An 18,782-nucleotide genomic window follows, 5' to 3' on the forward strand; every position below is an offset into this window, starting at 1 on the left:
TAGGGAAACCTTAATTATATCTACCCATTTCACTTAGTGGCCATGCCCTTTATTTAAGGTTTAATTACTTGGTCTTCTTGTACATGCAGTAAAATTAACACAGAGAAATTCGTGTGTGCATCATTTTATTTCAGTTTGCAAAATTACCAGAACAACTTGTATTATGGCTGCTCATGTCTTCAAGAATATGCAGAGCACTTCATAATCAATTAGTTACTTTTGCAATAAAATCACTACTGCCTGCAGTCAGAAGCCTACATCATAAATAATTTATAAATAATGAACTATGAATGACAATAGAACTACCATGGACTACTTATCTCTATAAAATGCACATAGCCACTCTTCTCTGCAAATGATCCACTTTGTAATACGGTTTACAACATTTAGCATCAATTACATTATCGTTACTAAATTTACCACATGAATTATTGTTCAATTAGTATCTGCCTTTCATTAGCCAATTTGACTTAGAGTAATTACATGATGAGCCTTGACCAAGATCTTTATATCCTATTTAGCTTCTGGAGAAGTCCTGGAGGATTGGCAAGAAGCTAGTGTTGTTTATCTGTTCAAGAAGAGAAATAGCGATAATTCAGGAAACTATAAACCAGAGAGTCTCACATCAGTGGTTGGGAAGTTATTGGAGAGAATTCTTAGCAATAGGATTGATGCGTACTTGGAAAAGCATGGTCTAATTAGGGACAGTCAGCGTGGCTTTGTGTGGGGCAGGTCATATCTTGCCAACGTGATTGAGGTTTTTGAGGAAGCGATGAAGGTGATCGAGAAGGGTAGAGCAGTGGATGTTGTATACATAGATTTTAGTAAGGCTTTCTACAAGGTTCCTCATGGTAGGTTCATCCAGAAGATGCATGGGATCGACAGTGACTTGGCCGCTTGGATTCAGAATTGGTTTGCCCATAGAAGTACTGGTGAAAGTGTGTTTCTCTGGCTGGAGGTCCATGACTAGTGGTGTTCTGCAGTGACCTGTACTGGGACCTGTGTTGTTTGTGAGGTACAGTTAGTAAGTTTGCAGATGACACCAAAATTGGAGGTGTAGTGTACAGCGAAGAGGGCTACCTCAGATTACAACAGGATCTGGACCAAATGGACCAATGGGCTGAGAGGGGCAGATGGAATTTAATTCAGATAAATGTGAGGTGCTGCATTTTGGGAAAGCAAATCTTAGCAGGACTGATACACTTAATGGTAAGGTCCAAGGGAATGGTGCTGAACAAAGAGACCTTGGAGTGCAGGTTCATAGCTCCTTGAAAGTGGAGTCGCAGGTAGATAAGATAGTGAAGAAGGCGTTTGGTATGCTTTCCTTTATAGGTCAGAGTATTGAGTACAGGAGTTGGGAGGTCATGTTGCGGCTGTACAGGACATTGGTTAGACCACTGTTGGAATATTGCGTACAACTGTGGCATCCTTCCTATTGGAAAGATGTTGTGAAACTTGAAAGGGTTCAGAAAAGATTTACAAGGATGTTGCCAGGGTTGGAGGATTTGAGCTATAGGGAGAGGCTGACCAGGCTGGGGCTGTTTTCCCTGGAGCGTCGGAGGCTGAGAGGTGACCTTATAGAGGTTTACAAAATTATGAGAGGCATGGATAGGATAAATAGATAAAGTCTTTTCCCTGGGGTCGGGTAGTCCAGAATTAGCGGGCATAGGCTTAGGGTGAGAGGGGAAAGATATAAAAAAGACCTAAGGGGCAACTTTTTCATGCAGAGGTTTACAAAATTATGAGCGGCATGGATAGGATAAATAGATAAAGTCTTTTCCCTGGGGTGGGGGAGTCCAGAATTAGCGGGCATAGGTTTAGGGTGAGAGTGGAAAGATATAAAAAAGACCTAAGGGGCAACTTTTTCATGCAGAGGGTGGTACGTGTATGGAATGAGCTGCCAGAGGATATGGTGCAGGCTGGTATAATTGCAACATTTAAGAGGCATTTGAATGGGTATATGAATAGGAAGGGTTTGGAGGGATATGGGCCGGGTGCTGGCAGGTGACACTAGATTGGGTTGGGATATCTGATCGGCATGGACAGGTTGGACCGAAGGGTCTGTTTCCATGCTATACATCTCTATGACTCTATGACTTGGATGAAATTGTAAATGGGTGGGTTTGTAAGTTTGCAGATGATACACAGATCTATGCAGTTATGGATAGTGATGAAGGTTGTCAAAGGATACAGTGGGATATAGATCTGCTGCAGACATGGGTGGAGAAATGGCAGATGGAGTTTAATCTGGGCAAGTGAGAGGTGCTGCACTTTGGGAGATCAAATGGGAAAGTATACAGTTAATGGAGGACAAAGAACATCATTGATGTACACAGATGGATCTTGCAGTTCAATTCTCTAGCTCCGTGAGTCAGGATGTCATGTTACAGCTTTATAAGAATTTGGTTAGGCCAAGAATTCACTTACAGTCGTGCATTCAATTCTGGTCTCCACATTACAGGAAGGATGTAGAGGCTTTGGAGAGGGTGCAGGAGAGGTTTACCAGGATGCTGCCTGGATTAGAGGGTATAAGCTATAAGAAGAAGCTAGATGAACTCAGATTGTTTTCTCTGGAGTGGCAGAGGCTGAGGGGAGACTTTATAGAAGTTGATAAAATTGGGAGATGCATAGATACGGTTGATAGTCAAAATCTTTTTCCCAGAGTTGAAATATCTCATAGTAGGCTGTACGTATTTAAGGTCATGATATGGAGATGCCGGCGTTGGACTGGGGTGTACAAAGTTAAAAATGACACAACACTAGGCTGATGAAGGAGCAGCGCTCTGAAAGCTAGTGTGCTTCCGATTAAACCTGTTGGACTATAACCTGGTGTTGTGTGGTATTTAAGGTGAGAGGGGAGAAGTTCAAAGAAGTTGTGAGGGGCAACTTTTTTACTCAGAGAGTGGGAGGAGTCTGGAACATGCTGTCATGGATAGTGGTGGAGCACGATAGGACAGTTTAGGGGACTTTTAGACAAGCATATGAATATGCAAAGAATGGAGGGATATGGACCAAGGGCAGACAGAAGGGACTAGTTTAATTTGGTGTCATGTTCAGCACAACATTATGGGCTGAAGGGCCCGTACCTGTTCTGTACTGTTTTATGTTCTATGATGGTCTTTGGTATCAGAGTGTCCCAGCACATTGTTATTGATCATAGCACAATAAACTGATCTTGGCTGATTTTTCCATGGTCAAATTTTGCAATACTTTGCATGTTGTTTATTTTGTGTTGTCTGTCCCTTTAGCAGGTGGGATACAAGATAATGCCTCCGAAGGATAGGTAGCACCGGTATATTGAAATTAAGGTAAAATTTATGAATAAGATCTTAATGAATGTGATTGCCTTTTAATTAGTTTCATTCACTGATGTTTAAAATTTTACTTCTACTCTCTACGAAATACAGCAAAGTAGGGCAACTGTGACAAACTACTTATCCATTACTATGGCTAGAAAATACATCAGATAACAGAATTAAATTATTTGTATACCATCACATTGTGGATTTCCAAATAGGTCATCCATATATTGCGGAAGTAGCAAGAGAAATTAAAGAGCCAACAAAGTAGCTCCTTAGAGTGTTTGTTCTTTTAGCTCACGGGGAAGTTGATAAAAATTGAGTTTGGGCCTATAGGAAATTAATTTCTAGGAAAAACCTTTAAATCATTGACTTCTGGTCTGGCATCTTCATGACGAGGACAGAAGATACCAAAAGGAGGGAAATAACAATTTATACACAATGAGAAGAAGGTATTGATTGTTTGGGCAATAGTTGGCATGAAGATACAGCATGAACTGGTAACTGTCAATCATAGTTAGCTGATTAACATCAAGCCATGCAGGTATACTCTGAAAAATCAGGGCAGGGCCATGGGGAACGATGCTTGCCTGAATACAGTAGTCATAGTATCATTCAGAATAGAAACAACAAGTATTGAGTACAGGAGTTGGGGGGTCATGTTGTGGCTGTACAGGTCACTGCTTAGGCCACTGTTGGAATTTTGCGTGCAATTCTGGTCTCCTTCCTATCGGAAAGATGCTGTGAAACCTCAATACTCTGACCAATAAAGGAAGCATACTAAGCGCCTTCTTCACTATCTAATCTACCCATGACTCCACTGTCAAGGAGTTGTGAACCTGCACTTTGTTCAGCCACACTCCCGAGGACCTCACCATTAAGCGTTTAAGTCCTGGGTTAAGATTTGTTTATCCATAATGCAGCACCTCACATTTATCTAAATTAAACTCCATCTGCCACTTCTCAGCCCATTGGTCCATCTGATCAAGATCCTGTTGTAATCTGAGATAACCTTCTTCGCTGTTGGCTATACCTCCAACTTTGGTGTCATCTGCAAACTTACTAACAATAGCTCTTATGCTCACATCCAAATCATTTACATCAATGATGAGAAGTAGTGGACCCAGCACCAATCCTTGTGGCACTTCACTGGTCACAAGCCTCCAGTCTGAAAAACAACCCTCCACCACCACTCTCTGTCTTCTATCTTCGAGCCAGTTCTGTATCCAAATGGATAGTTATTCCTGTTTTCCATGAGATGTAACTTTTCAACTAGTTTCCCCACGGGGAACCTTGTCATATGCCTTACTGAAATCCATATTGCTCACGTCTACCACTCTGCCCTCATCAATTCTCTTTGTTACTTTTACAAAAAACTAAATCAAGTTTGTGAGACATGATTTCCCATGCACAAAGCCATGTTGACTATCCCTAATCAGTCCTTGCCTTTCCAAATACATGTACATCCTGTCCCTCAGTTAAAATGCATTTGGACAAATACATGGATAGGAAAGGATTAGAAGGATATGGACCAAGTTCAGGGAAATGGGATTAATGTGGAAGGACATTTTGGGCAAGGACCAGTTATGGCCAAAGGGTCTGTCTCTGTGCCATATGACTAAAAAAAAATGTTCAAGACTAATAGAGACAGATTTTTAATCAGTAAGGACATAAAGAGTTAAGAAGCAATGGGCTAGAAAGTGGAGTTGAGGTTTCTCAGATCAGCTAGGATTTCATTGAATGGCAGAGGAGACTTTATGATCCAAATGACTGGCTTCTGCTCCTAGTGTTATGTTATAGCACACATCGCCTCTATGGATCCTAATAGACCCTACTTTTTTTTTGGTTAATCTCTTGATCTTTATATGTTTAAGAAATCCTTTTGGATTTTCCTTTGTTCTGCACATTGAAATGCTATTATTCATTTTTTGGCTTTCCTACTTTCTGTTATTCCAGTTTATGCTTCTCTGCCAACTTGTGCCCTCGATATCTGCCATAGATTTCTCTTGTTTCAGTTTTGGATCTGCCTCTTGTCTTAGGAACATATTTGCCCTGGACTCTAGCTACTTCCTCTTTCATTGTCTCCTACTGCACTGACACAGTTTTAGCTACAAAGACCTCTCCTCGTCAATTTAGAGTATATCGTCTCTTATCTTAGTAAAATTAGCCTTTTGACATTTTTGAATTTTTATACCTGGCCATTATTACCCTTTTCATTATGATTCTAAGTATAACTAAGTTATGGTCACTATTTCCAAAATGCTTTTCTACTGATACATCTTCCACCTGCCTATGCTCATTTCTAAATGTTAGATCCGAAATTGCCTTTCCGTTGTTAGCCTTTTTATGTACAGACTAAAATGCTTTTTTGTATGCAATTTTAAAAATACGTTTACTTCATAACTTGCACACTAAACTATTCCAGGTAATATTTGGGTATTTAAACTCCCCCATTGTGACTGCTATATTACTTATGTTTTTCTTTTTAAATATCTGTAGAAAATCTTATCCATTTTTACATTCCTAGCTAGCTTCTCCTCATAATCTAACATTTTCCTCCTGATAAACCATAAGATATAGGAGCAAAATCAGGCCATTTTGCCCTTTGGGTTGTTTTGCCATTCAATTATGGCTGATATGTCCTTGATTAGTAAGGAGATCAAGGCAAAGAATGAGGATGACAAAGCTATCTGTCTCTGTCTTAAAGACATTCAATAATTGGCCTCCACAGCCTACATTACCTTCTGAATGAAGAAAGTTTACCTCATCTCAATTCTAAATGATTGTCCCTTCACTCGGAAATTGTCCCTGTCGACCCTTGTCTCTCCTATAAGTGGAAAGGATCTTTCCATATCGATTCTATCAAGACCTCTCAGTATTCTGTAAATCTCAATTAGATATCCCCTCATCCTTCTAAACTCCATTAAAAATAGAACCCAGATTCATAAATGCTTTTCATATGACAAGCCCTTTAATCCTTGGTAATCCTTGTGAACCTCCTCTGGTCTCCCTCCAAGGCCAGCATATGCTTCTTCCAATATAGGGCTCAAAATTGCTCAGTACATTTCAAATATGGTCTGAACAGCATCTTATACATCCCTGTTCTTGTGTTCTAGCCCTCTCAAAATGAACGCTAACATTGTATTGCCTTCCTAATTGCCACCTGAATCAGCATGTTCACCTAAAGGCGAGAAGACCATCAGATAGAAACTTAATTAGGCCATACAGCCCATTGAGTCTGCTCTGACATTTGATCATGGCTGATCTGTTTCTCAATCCAATTCTTTTGCCTTCTCATAACTCTTGATCCCCTTATTAATCAAAAACCTATGCATCTGTCTTAAGTACACTAATTGATTTGACCTCCACAAGTGTCTACGGCCTGGTATTCCAGAGTCACCACCCTCTGGTTGAAGAAATTCCTCCTCATCTCAGTTGTAAAGGATCATCCCTTCACCTGAGGCTGGGCCCCCAAGTCCTAATTTCTCCTATTAGTGGAGACATCTTCTCCACATCCACTTTATCCCAGCCTCTCAGTTTCCTGTAAGTTTCAATGAGTTTCCCTCTCATCCTTCTAAAATTGAGAACAGATTCCTCATGTGACAAGCCCTTCATCCCTGGGATCATTAGTGTAAATGTCCCCTGGAACACCTCCAATGTCAACATGTCATTTCTCAAATTTAATGTCCAAAACTACTCAATATTCCAAATGCAGTCTGGCCAGAGCCTTATACAGCCTCAGTAGTACATCTCTGATATGGTTTTCTCGCCACCTTGAAATGAAAGTTAACATTGCACTTGTCTTCATAGCCACCAACTGAACCTTAAAAGAATCCTGAATTAGGATTCCCAAGTCCATTTGTGCTTCAGATTTCTGAAGACTTTCCCTGTTTAGAAAATAATGTGCATCTCTATTCTTCCTACCAAATCTCCCGACTCACACTTTGCCACATTGCATCCCATCTGTGACATCTTTGCACATTCTCCTCACCTGTCCAAGTTGTTCTGCAGCCTCACTACTTTCTCAACAGTCTCTGAGTCTACACCTATCTTTGTTCCCTCAGCTCCTTCATCCAAATAGCTTATGGAACCTCCGTAACATTTTCATGGATAGAACATAGGCGTTCCACAAAACGGTCACCCAGACTATGTTTGTCTTCCCAATGTAGAGGAGACTGCATTGAGAGCATAAATACAGCAGAGTAAATGGAGTGAAGTGCAGGTAAATTACTGTTTCACTGGAAGGTGTGTCTGGATGCTTGGATAATGAGGAGGGAGAAAGTAAATGGGCAAATGTTGTACCATCTGCAATTGTATGGGAAGGTGAAATGGGCATGTGGGGAGCATGTGGGAGCAGAAGAGAAGTGGACCAGGGTTTCCCAGAGGGAACAGAATTGTACAGGGTTGATGCAGGGAGTGAAAATGTGTCTGGTAGTTGCATCCTGCTGGAGGTGGCAAAAATGGTGGCTTATGATCTCTTGGAATTGGAGGCTGGTGAGGTGGAAAGTGAGGACCTGTGGGACTCTATTGTTGTTGTGGGAGGGAAGAGTAGGGATGAGGGCGTTAAACGTGGAAAATGGGTTGGACTGCTGCCCTGTCAACCATGATAGCAGAAATCCTCTGTTCAGGATAAATGGCAACATCTCTTAAGTGCCCAGTGGAAAGTGGCATTATCAGAACAGATGCAATGGAGATGGAAAAACTGAGAGAATGAAATGGTGTCCTTATAGAAAGGATGTGAGGATGTATATAGTTCAAGTAACAGTGAAGGTTTGTGGGTATGTAATGGATATGGGTGGCCAGCCTATGCCTAGAAATGGAAACAGAGACAGAGTCATAAGGTCACAGAGATATACAGCATGGAAACAGACCCTTTGATCCAACTCGTCCATGCCAACCAGATATCCTAACCTAATCTAGTCCCATTTGCCAGGACTTGGTACATATTCCTCTAAACCCTTCCTATTCATGCACCCATCCAGATGTCTTTTAAATGTTGCAATTGTACCAACCTCAACTACTTCCTCTGGCAGCTCATTCCATACACGCACCAATCTCTGTGTGAAAAGGTTGCCCCTCAGGTCCTTTTTATATCTTGCCCCTCTCACCATAAACCTATGCCCTCTAGTTCTGGAATCCCCCACCCCAGGGAAAAGACTTTGTCTATTTATCCTATCCATGCCCCTCATAATTTTATAAACCTCAATAAGGTCATCCCTCAGTCTTTGACACTCCAGGGAAAACAGCCCCAGCCTATTCAAACTGTCCCTATAGCTCAAATCCTCCAACATGACAACATTCTTGTAAATCTTTTCTGAATCCTTTCAAGTTTCACAACACAGCAAGTACTTCACACGGAGGGTGGTGAGTGTTTGGAACGCTTTGCCAGTAGAGGTGGTCGAGGCAGGCACGGTAGATTCATTTAAGATGCTTTTGGATGAATGCATGAATAGGTGGGGAGTAGAGGGATATAGATGCTTAGGAATTGGCCAAAAGGTTTAAGACAGTACATTTGGATCGACTCAGGCTTGGAGGGCCGAAGGGCCTGTTCCTGGGCTGGAAATTTTCTTTGTTCTTTCTTCTTTGTTCTATCCTTCCAAGAGGAAGGAGACCAGAATTGCACACAATATTCCAAAAGTGGCCTAACCAATGTCCTGTACAGCTGCAACATGACCTCCTAAATCCTATACTCAATGCTCTGACCAATAAAGGAAAGCATACCAAACACCTTCTTCACTATCCTATCTACCTGTGACTCCACTTTCAAGGAGCTACGAACCTGCACTCCAAGTTCTCTTTGTTCAGCAACACTCCCTAGGACCTTACCATTAAATGTATAAGTCCTGCTAAGATTTGCTTTCCCAAGATGCAACACCTCGCATTTATCTAAATTAAACTCCATCTGCCACTCCTCAGCCCATTGGTCCATCTGATCAAGATCCCATTGTAATCCGAGGTAGCTTTCTTAGCCATCCACTACACCTCTAATTTTGGTGTCATCTGCAAATTTACTAACCATACCTCCTATGCTCATATCCAAGACATTTATATAAATGACTAAAAGCAGTGGACCCAGCACGGATCCTTGTGGCACTCCACTGGTCACAGGTCTCCAGTCTGAAAAGTAACTCTCCACCACCACCCTCTGTGTACCTAAGAGAAGGTTCTGTATCCAAATGGCTAGATCTCCCTGTATTCCATGAGATCTAACCTTGCTAACCAGTCTCCCATGGGGAACCTTGTCGAACACCTTACTGAAGTCAACACTCTGCCCTCATCAATCTTCTTTGTTACTTTTTCAAAAAACTCAATCAAGTTTGTGAGACATGTTTTCCCATGCACGGAGCCATGTTGAATATCCTTCATCTGTTCTTGCCTTTCCAAATACATGCAAATGCTGTCCCTCAGGATTCCCTCCAACAACTTGCCCACCACCAGTCTTACCATCGGCTTCTCATTACCATCTTTCTTAAATAATAGTACCACGTTTGTAAACCTCCAGTCTTCTGGCACCTCACCTGTGACTATCGATGATACAAATATCTCAGCAAGGGGCCCAGCAATCACTTCTCTAGCTTCCCACAGAGTTCTAGGGTACACCTGATCAGGTCCTGGGATTTATGCACCTTTATTCATTTCAAGACATCCAGCACTTCCTCCTCTGTAATATGGGCATTTTTTCAAGATGTCAGATGTCAAGGAAGTGAAGGGAGGAGTCAGTCCGAGATCCCATTTGGCAGTGAGACTCTGGATAGCATATTGCCAGGATGGCCAATTCATTGTTTCTCTTTCTGATGGCAGCTCATCATTACTTTCACACCCATACATCCTATAAACTGTTTGTCTCTGTAGTAATTCCATTAACACTTCCTTTAACATTGCACAACCGACTCTTTTGTCATTTAATCAGTCCAATTTTAAGCCTTGTCACAGATCTTTCCTTGCATTCTTTACCTACCCTCTGGGCTTTCACTTCATTAATAGCTATTTAAATTTCTAACTTTTCTCAGTTCCAATGATAGGTGATTGACCTGAAATGCTTACACTGTTTCCATGTCCAAAGATGCAGTATTTTATGCTTTTGTCATCATTATTGATTTCACCAGATAAGAAACAGACTACAAGAATAGAGTATGACAGCATTATTGCTTGATATGTTAGTTCTGAATGGGTTTTTTTGTCTTTCAGTATATTCAGTGATTCAAATAGCTGGTGTATAATGACGATATGCAAGGAAAAGAAAACTTCGAATTAACTGATTATTAACAACACTGTATCCTTAATCATTAATAATGAACAATTATTGATGTAATCAAACACATTCCTAACCAAGAGTAAATATCTGACTTAATTTATTAGTCTGATGCCTCCAGATTAAATTATGTAAATTCATACATATATAAAAGACTAAACTTTTCTGAGTTGCAGAATCAAACTCTATTTTAAGTTAGTCCAGTTAAAACAGCCAGCTAGATAACGTATTGCTATCTTAAATTTGGAGGACAGAAAGAAAGCATATCAAGGTGCAACTTAATATCAGAAGCAATTATTTTTAATTCATTTTTAACAGTTGCCTAGTTTTTGTTGACAATAAATATGCATGTATAAAACAATCAGCATGGGATAGTTTGGGGAAAATACAATTTATTGCTTAACTGTTAAATATTATTCTAATACTCTTCTTCGGAGGGTTGGTGCAGAATTGATGGACCGAACGGCCTTTATCTGCACTACAGAAGAATCTCAATTATCTGGCATTCGATTATCAGAATATTAGATTATCCAACAAGATCACAAGGTCCCAATGCTTGGCTAAACTATGTTATCCGGCATTCAATTATCCGGAATTCGATTAACTGAACAAAATACTCCCCTCCCTTATTCTTCAGATAATTGAGGTTCCTCTGTACATGGATTCTATTATTATTGACTAAAGAAGAGGAAAATTAGTAACTACCATAGCTGCAGAATCTCACTTGTGTAATATATACAGTTTTGTATTTTAAATGAGATGCAGCACTATCATAAAGCTACAAGAAATATGTACCTGATATAGAGCGACGCAGAACAGAAACAACATCATGTATATAATCTTGTACATGACAATCTTCCCTTCAAAACTGACAAAGAAAAACATTCCACCACAAACGTAAATCCAATACTTGACAAACATTCCCATCACCAGGGTTCCTAAGACTTTCATTATCTCTTTTCCTTGTTGGCCATCATCTAAATAAGAAAGTAAATACTAGGGTTAATTTTTAAACAGTAATTTTCTATTCCCAAAAATTCAATTTTAGATCCTAAGTGCTTCAGTGGTATCCTGGCAGAATGGGCCCCTTTTAAAGAAACCACCTGACCTGCATATAAGAGGTCACGTGATCTTCTACGTCTCAAAACTGTCCAGGTAGGTAACGTCTATCAGTTCTTTCTTAATCAGTTTCATGCAAAGAAAATCAAGACATTTATGACATTGCATGACAGCGCCATCCAAAAGTTATTTATCAAAGCGCTTCTCAGATAAATGTCAAAGTAATTCAGATTTACCTAATTCCTCCACTTTAACTTCTGATAAAGCAGATTCCTTGAGTTTTTTTGCTTCTCGGCGCTCTGTAATGTACTGGCGGAGCAGCAACCAGAATGTCAGTGCACACAGGATCTATCAATTAAAATATGAATATTCTCAGTATTCTGAGAAGAACAATAACGCACAAAGATGAGAGAAATGTGTTTACACTTTCCAAAATGTGAAAATTGGCTTCAATTTTAGCTCGTGTCTTTATTTGGGCTAGAATTTGGCGACAATCCCTTATTGCTATTGGTGGTAAACTACCTCCTTGAATCACCACCATCCACATGATGTAGGTACGGCAACAAAGCAGTTAAGGATGAAGTATCTTAAGTTTTACCAAGTGACAGTAAAGGAATGAAAAACTACCTCCAGGTCACAATGACGTCTAATCTAGAGGGGGTAACTGTTTTCTTATGTGTCTGCAATGCTTGACTTTCTGGACAGCACAGATTATGGGTTTGGAACAAAAAAGAAATTATTGGAAAACTCAGCAGTATGCAGCATCTGTGGAGAGAAAGCAGAGTTAATGTTTTGGGTCCAATGACCCTTCTTCAAAATGTTCTAAAGATAACTGGGCTCAAAACCTTAACTCGGCTTTCTCTCCACAGATGCTGCATACCTGCTAAAGTTTTTCAGTAATTTCTCTTTTTGTGGCAGTTACAGAGAGTTCTATAGGTCTAAAGAGATCAAAGGGTAACGGGCAGTAAATAGGTACAGGGTTTGATGATCAGCCATGACTGTATTGAATGGCCTGCTCCTGAAGCTTATTTTTCTGTGTTTCTATGTTTACCTCTGATAGTTCTGGCTCACTCTATCCCTACTACTTTACACACTTTGCACTAAGGTTTATGTTTATCCTCATACTCTCATTATTGGCTGCAACACCTTCATTCACTCACATTTTCTGACTCCAACCTCTGACAACATTAAGCGTGCATGATCTCTGCACTGTCTACATACTCACGTGTGATATATCTCCATCTGCACCAAACGTAACATCTGTGCCACCCACTTTCATCACTCTTAGTATTTGCCTCTATCTCATTCCAGAAGGAAAACAGCCCCAATAGGACAGAAAGAGTAAAGATGGGTGGTGGCTGCCTGATATTTGACTCCTTACCTCTTAAATGGTGAGCATCCTGACTCTAAACATCCTGAGCAGCTGACTGACCACGTCCAAGCCCCGGGACTGATATCAGAGACTGGCATGACTTTCTATACCAGAGCCCCTAATTGAAGGCTATATCCCTTGAACTTGACTGAAGACTGCTGACAACCTGCTTTTGTGTCTGCTCTAAATGGCAAGGCAGTGTAGCAAGCCTGATATCTCCAATTTAGGGGGAAAGATGCAAAAAGTCAGAACAAGGCAATGCAAGGCAGGAGTGCTGAGTGCATCAAGGTAGGCTCAGAGTGAGTCAATGCTATGACAGCAAATAAGCAGGTTGCAGATACAAAAAAACTAAAAAAACCTCTGAATTCTGGGAATCTGAAACAAAAACAGAGAGCGCTGGAAAATCTCAGCAGGTCTGGCAACATCTGTGGAGAGAAATCAGAGTTAATGTTTCAAGTCAAATGGAACTTCTTTAGATACAGTCTGGTCAGTCCATGAACTGGGTGCATGCCCCTGAGTTTACAGTGTCCTTGCAGTAGTGTTACAATGATAGTTGCTGATGCAGACTGAAGTGCAGCAATGAAGTGCAGAAGCATACTATAAAAGTTGATCCGAGAGGTATATTGAGGTTTCTTAGAAACTGACACATGACAGATGGCAATGTTTGTGGAAGTAGAATGCATGTAGCCAGTACCATTGGATCATGCCCTATAGTACTGCTCAACATATAGATCCTTTGGAATGACTGGTGAGCTGAAGTTGTCTGTTACCTCCTCAACTGTCCTTGTAATTTTAATATCTAACTTGTTTGGTGCATTTGATAGGAAGCTGAATATTAATGAGGTACACTGCACTGTCAATCAAGCTTTAATAAAGTTATCTCCTCTTATGTGGCAAGTCACCTCACTGCTTATTCTTGTTCCTGTATTTACATATTGACAGATCAAACATGGCTGAGAACTGGGGCATGTCTTCCACCTGGAATGAGTAGATGCCTTGCCTACAGCAGTTGTCTGAGTGCCAGAGCCCTCAAATGGTTCTTCTTCGACTCGTTGTGAAGAAGTGCTCACTAGATTGCGCTCCCATGTCTAATTAGATTAAGTAAGTGATCAAAGGTTACAGGAAGAAAGCAGGAGAATGGGGTGGAGAAGCATAACAGCCATGATCAAATGGCAAAGCAGACTCAAATGGGCCAAATTGCTTAATTCTATTCCAATATCTGTGGTCTATGCTCTCACCAAGTCTTTTTGTGCTGTAAGAGGGTTCGTGGGTTCCTCTTACAAGGTGGAGTTGAGATTGAAGTGTCTCCAGTGCTGGTCTCTTCATCATGGAAGTTCAAAGAGTGCTTTTAGCACCTGAATTCAAGAAGATAATCAATTGCAAAAGATGAATAAAGCTTCTACAGGTTAAGAATGAATTAGTGTTGGTGGTAATGGATAGCAGCACATACAATGAAGCTTACTGGCTTGGTTGCCTACTGATGTTGTCCTATCACAAGAGTAGTCCTGTTCTTTTCTGGCCAGCTTCACTGTCTTCTCCTCATAGTGAATGAGAAACTTGATGCCTGTTACTGTTTGCCAGTTCTGGACCTTTTAACCCTGTTGTGTGATCGCTTTTTCCTAGTCATTAAAGTAAGGAATTGAGTATGATTGAAATGGATGCAAGAGCAGTTCATAGTCATACTTGAGAAAGATGGGTGATGAGGTATCTCCAGTGAGAAACGAGACAGGATGCATTAGTAACACAAACAGCACAGAAGGCAGAAATGATTAGTATTTGTAGAGGATGAAGTGAGTATTCGCCTTTGAGTAAACATGATTCATGTGAAACTGAGGGTTGTAGTCCACTACCCTTGGTGAGATGCACATACAATGGTTGACTTTGAGTGAGTAATGGCACACTTTGCCTGTGAGATAACAGAGAGAATAGAGTGCCATTTAGCCCTGCAGAGCAAAGAAGATCATTGACCTTCTCTTGCATTTCCTGGTTGTTTGCCTTCACATGGCATACAGCACTGACCTGTGCTTCTATCTAAGTGCAAGTTATCCAAGTCAGGTTGTATGACCTCTTGTTGTGCTCTGTAGTGATTAGGGTAGACGTTTCCTCCACTATCTTGTTACTATCACCTTGAGATATTTCTCCATGGAGTGAGCTTTGCTTCTTCTGTGCAATTTCTTTAGACTCAAAGCACTGCGGTTTGAGGTATCATTCTTTCCTTGTAGCATCTGAAGTTGTGTGCAGCTGACCTTCAAATAAGGCATCGGTTGTGTGAAAGCCATTAGATCCCAACACTTAAGATTCCCCTAAGCATCACAACCAATATCTCACTTGTGTAAGTTGCACAGAAAAATCCAGAAGATTGCTTGAGATAACTTACCCAGGCCATATTGAGTTAATGTCATGAAACTCACTCACTACCACACTTTAATTATGAATGGCAAAATTCTACTCATATATTTGTCTTCACAGTAAAAATACACAAATGCATTCTGAAAATAATGGGGCTTCAAAGCTCTCGTAAGCTTAAGGACCTGAACGTCAGGCCAGATTATCTGAAGGAGCTAAGAATATGGTTTGGAGAGGCTGGGTGCACATATACCAGGGATTAGCATATTGTCGAGGTGAGGCAGAAACTGAATGTTTGAGTGCACTGCTCCCTCTCTATTGTGGGTAAAAACCTGGTAATTGATGCTGCTGCACCTGGCACAGTTCTAGCCCATTCCCTGAGCCTGTGCTTTAGCAGTCACCCAAGCTATCTCCCACTTCATCTAGGAGATCAATGATTGCTAGTGTCTAAAGGGACAGCATGTGCAAACCTCTGGAGGGGAGAGGGTGTGGGAGGGGTGGGGGGTGGACCACCTTCATCCTAATGCTTATCTTTGTGCGTGGTTGTAACAAACTGTGCTTGGATCCTCTATATGCAAACATGAATTGTCACTATATGCCTCATAAATCTGTCCCCAGTGTCGCGAAGATCGATTCTGGCCTTGTTGCTATGCAGCGCTCTATATCACCTGCCCCTATGGAAAAATTCTAAAGACAAACACATTGATCATCAGAAAGTGGTCAGCACAAAGTCTTCAGCACTCTGCGGGAAACAGAGAGGGTGGATCCTGTTGAGAGGTTCCTTGAGCAAATGGTTAACATAATCTGTCAGAATGTTTCATCACCAGAACTTTCCAACAAGTGTAAAGACATAGCTTGGCTGGTGGCAAGAAGTGCATTGCCTGTCAGATCCTTCATGTACATCCAGTCAGAATGCATCTGAATACTGCCGTCAAACAGGCTGTGCTTGTGAAGAAACCGTCATACATCTTCTGCAGAGGCTGGAGGCCATGGTTTTTGTCAAAGTCTGTCCTGAGCACCTCCGTGACCAGCACTAACATCAACTGCCCGTGAAGTACCATCAAATCAGTAAAAGATGCTCTTTGGCTCTGTCTAAACTTGCAGGTTTTCCAGTGTAAAGAACTGACCTCAACCAAGAGTTGCAGACTGGCACATTCCAAGGTCCAGAACCAAGTCTGAAAGGACACAATAAAGTCTGGTACATCTGTTGCCAAGGTGCGGTAGGGAAAGATCACGGTCTAAGGTCTTTCTGCCGAAGTATAATGTGGGTTCATTCAGTTGTGAGATCTTCTCATTAACTTCATATGAATAAAAATAGCTTCCTACATAAGTAAAAATGCCTTTTTTCTCCAGCTGCAGAGAAAGTCTAGTGTAATAACTCCATAGAGGCTGGATCCTGTCATCAAATTACCCTTTGTTTACACATGATCAGTCCTTGATTGTAGTACTGCCTCACACAGAGACAGGCACCAGAATGTCAGTCTCTGACATTTACCCTTTTTATATGTTTGCTAGGGCTCCCTGATGGGACAGGATTAACTGTCTCAATCAGGGAACTCATATTGTATGGGTTGGCTGACCTGGTTACAATCACTGCACTGGGAAATGTTAAAATTCTAATGTTTTGTTTGTTTTTTTTCCTTTGCAAAGACTGTACAGAACTGATTTAGAACTTCTGTATGTACTAAGTTTTTTTCAATGAATAAAGTATGTTTCTAAAATAAATAAAAAGTCTGCAACAAATGTTCTCTAAACCAGTTACTGGAATGAGTGGATCACCCAATGAGAAGAGAGTGAATCAACTAAGCCTACATTCCATTAAGTTTAGAAGAATGACAGATGGTCAAATTGAAACAAATGTAATTCTTAAGGGATTTTACAGCATGGAAGCTAAGAAAATTTTATCCCTGCCTGGAAATTCTAGAACAAATCATTTTAGACTTAGAATATGGAGGATTTAGGATTGAAACATGGAGAAAGTTTTACTTCCAAATAATTGTGAGCCATTGGAATTCTCCAGACAGCCAGGGATTCTCACTCTTTCAGTATACTCAATTCAAAGGTCAATTTGTTTTAAGGGTACAAGGAATTAAAGTATGTGGGCAGAGTATTAATTGCTCAGACCTTTGAGTATAGGAGTTGGTATGTCATGATGAGGTTGTACAGGACATCGGTGAGACCGCTTCTGGAGCACTGTGTGCAGTTCTGGTCACTTTGTTGTAAGAAGGATAGTACTAAACTGGTTCAGAAAAGATTTACCAGTGTGTTGCCAGGAATCGAGGGTTTGGGATACAAAAACAGACTGGAAAGACAGGGACTCTTTTCACTGGTGTATAGGTGGTTGAGGGTGACCTTATTGATGTTTACAGGAGCATTGAGAAGGTGAATGACAAGGATCTTTTCCCTAGCGGGGGGGGAGTTCAAAACTAGTGGGCATATTTTAAGGTAATGGAAGAAAGACTGAAAAAGGATATGAGGGACAACTTTTTTAACACAGCGAGTGGTTAGTGTGCAGAATGAACTGCTTGACAATGTGATGGATGTAGGTACAGTTACAAAGCTTAAAAGGCATTTGGTAAAGTGGTGCAAAGGAAGTGATTGGAAGAATATGTGCCAGGCACAGGCAGGGTGACTAGTTTAGTTTGGAAACATGGTCGACGTGGACTGGTTGGACCAAAGGGTCTGCTTCCATGCTGCATAACTCTATAAGAACAGGAAGGTGAAGTTAAGTAGAAGATCAGCCATGATTTTGTTGAATGGCAGAGTAGACTTGAAGGGCCAAATAGCCTGGAATTGCTGCCATGTTTACCAAAAACGATTCATTGTATTTTCAGATTTTCCAGAACTGAAATTCAATTCTTAAACTGAATATTGGAGTTTAAACTCACATTAATTTAGATTATTAGTCACTGCTATTGGATGACTGGACTGGCAGCACAATGCTATGTCATCATACTTATCCATTATGAAATGACTTTACCAATTAGCAGAAAATGGAATTGCAGTCAAATATGTTAGAAGTTGCAAGCAAGCACCCAGAAAGTAATTTTAAGATCTTGTTTCATTAAAACCAACCTTTGAACTTAGTTCAACACATGGGGTTGTCTTCATCTTTTGTAAGACTCCTGATAGCTCAGGAAGTTCTTCTTCCGTGAGGTCAAGACTCCAGATGTATTGCAAGGTTAAAAGAACATTTCCATAGAAGACCATGAATGGAGATGTGAGCATGGCATATCGCCGCCGATCTCGCACCATCCAAAGAACACAGGACCAGATCAATAAGACAAAGGTGAGCCAGCTATGATAAGTAATACTCCAAGCCTAAAGGAAGATGACAATAAAATGGTCAGAAAAAACCCAAAACTAAACAGCATCTTGTGCGATAAATATGGCCCTGAACATAACGGATATTCCTTGAAAAATCAAAATATTAAATCAAATTAGTAATAAAAAG

At 40.7% G+C, this 18,782-nt stretch overlaps 1 protein-coding gene across 1 annotated transcript in view; it reads right to left on the bottom strand.

Moving 5' to 3' along the window:
* Positions 1-18,782, bottom strand: part of LOC132815248 (piezo-type mechanosensitive ion channel component 2-like) — a 467,530-nt gene that overhangs the window by 215,567 nt on the left and 233,181 nt on the right. Inside the window, exons 11-13 of the mRNA XM_060824063.1 lie at positions 18,404-18,649; positions 11,847-11,958; positions 11,347-11,528 (exon numbers count right to left, since the gene is read on the bottom strand). Coding sequence (XP_060680046.1) covers positions 11,347-11,528; positions 11,847-11,958; positions 18,404-18,649 — 540 coding nt within the window. The remainder of the gene's footprint in view (positions 1-11,346; positions 11,529-11,846; positions 11,959-18,403; positions 18,650-18,782) is intronic.

This window comes from Hemiscyllium ocellatum, chromosome 4 (genome assembly GCF_020745735.1).
Source record: "Hemiscyllium ocellatum isolate sHemOce1 chromosome 4, sHemOce1.pat.X.cur, whole genome shotgun sequence".
NCBI lineage: Eukaryota > Metazoa > Chordata > Chondrichthyes > Orectolobiformes > Hemiscylliidae > Hemiscyllium > Hemiscyllium ocellatum.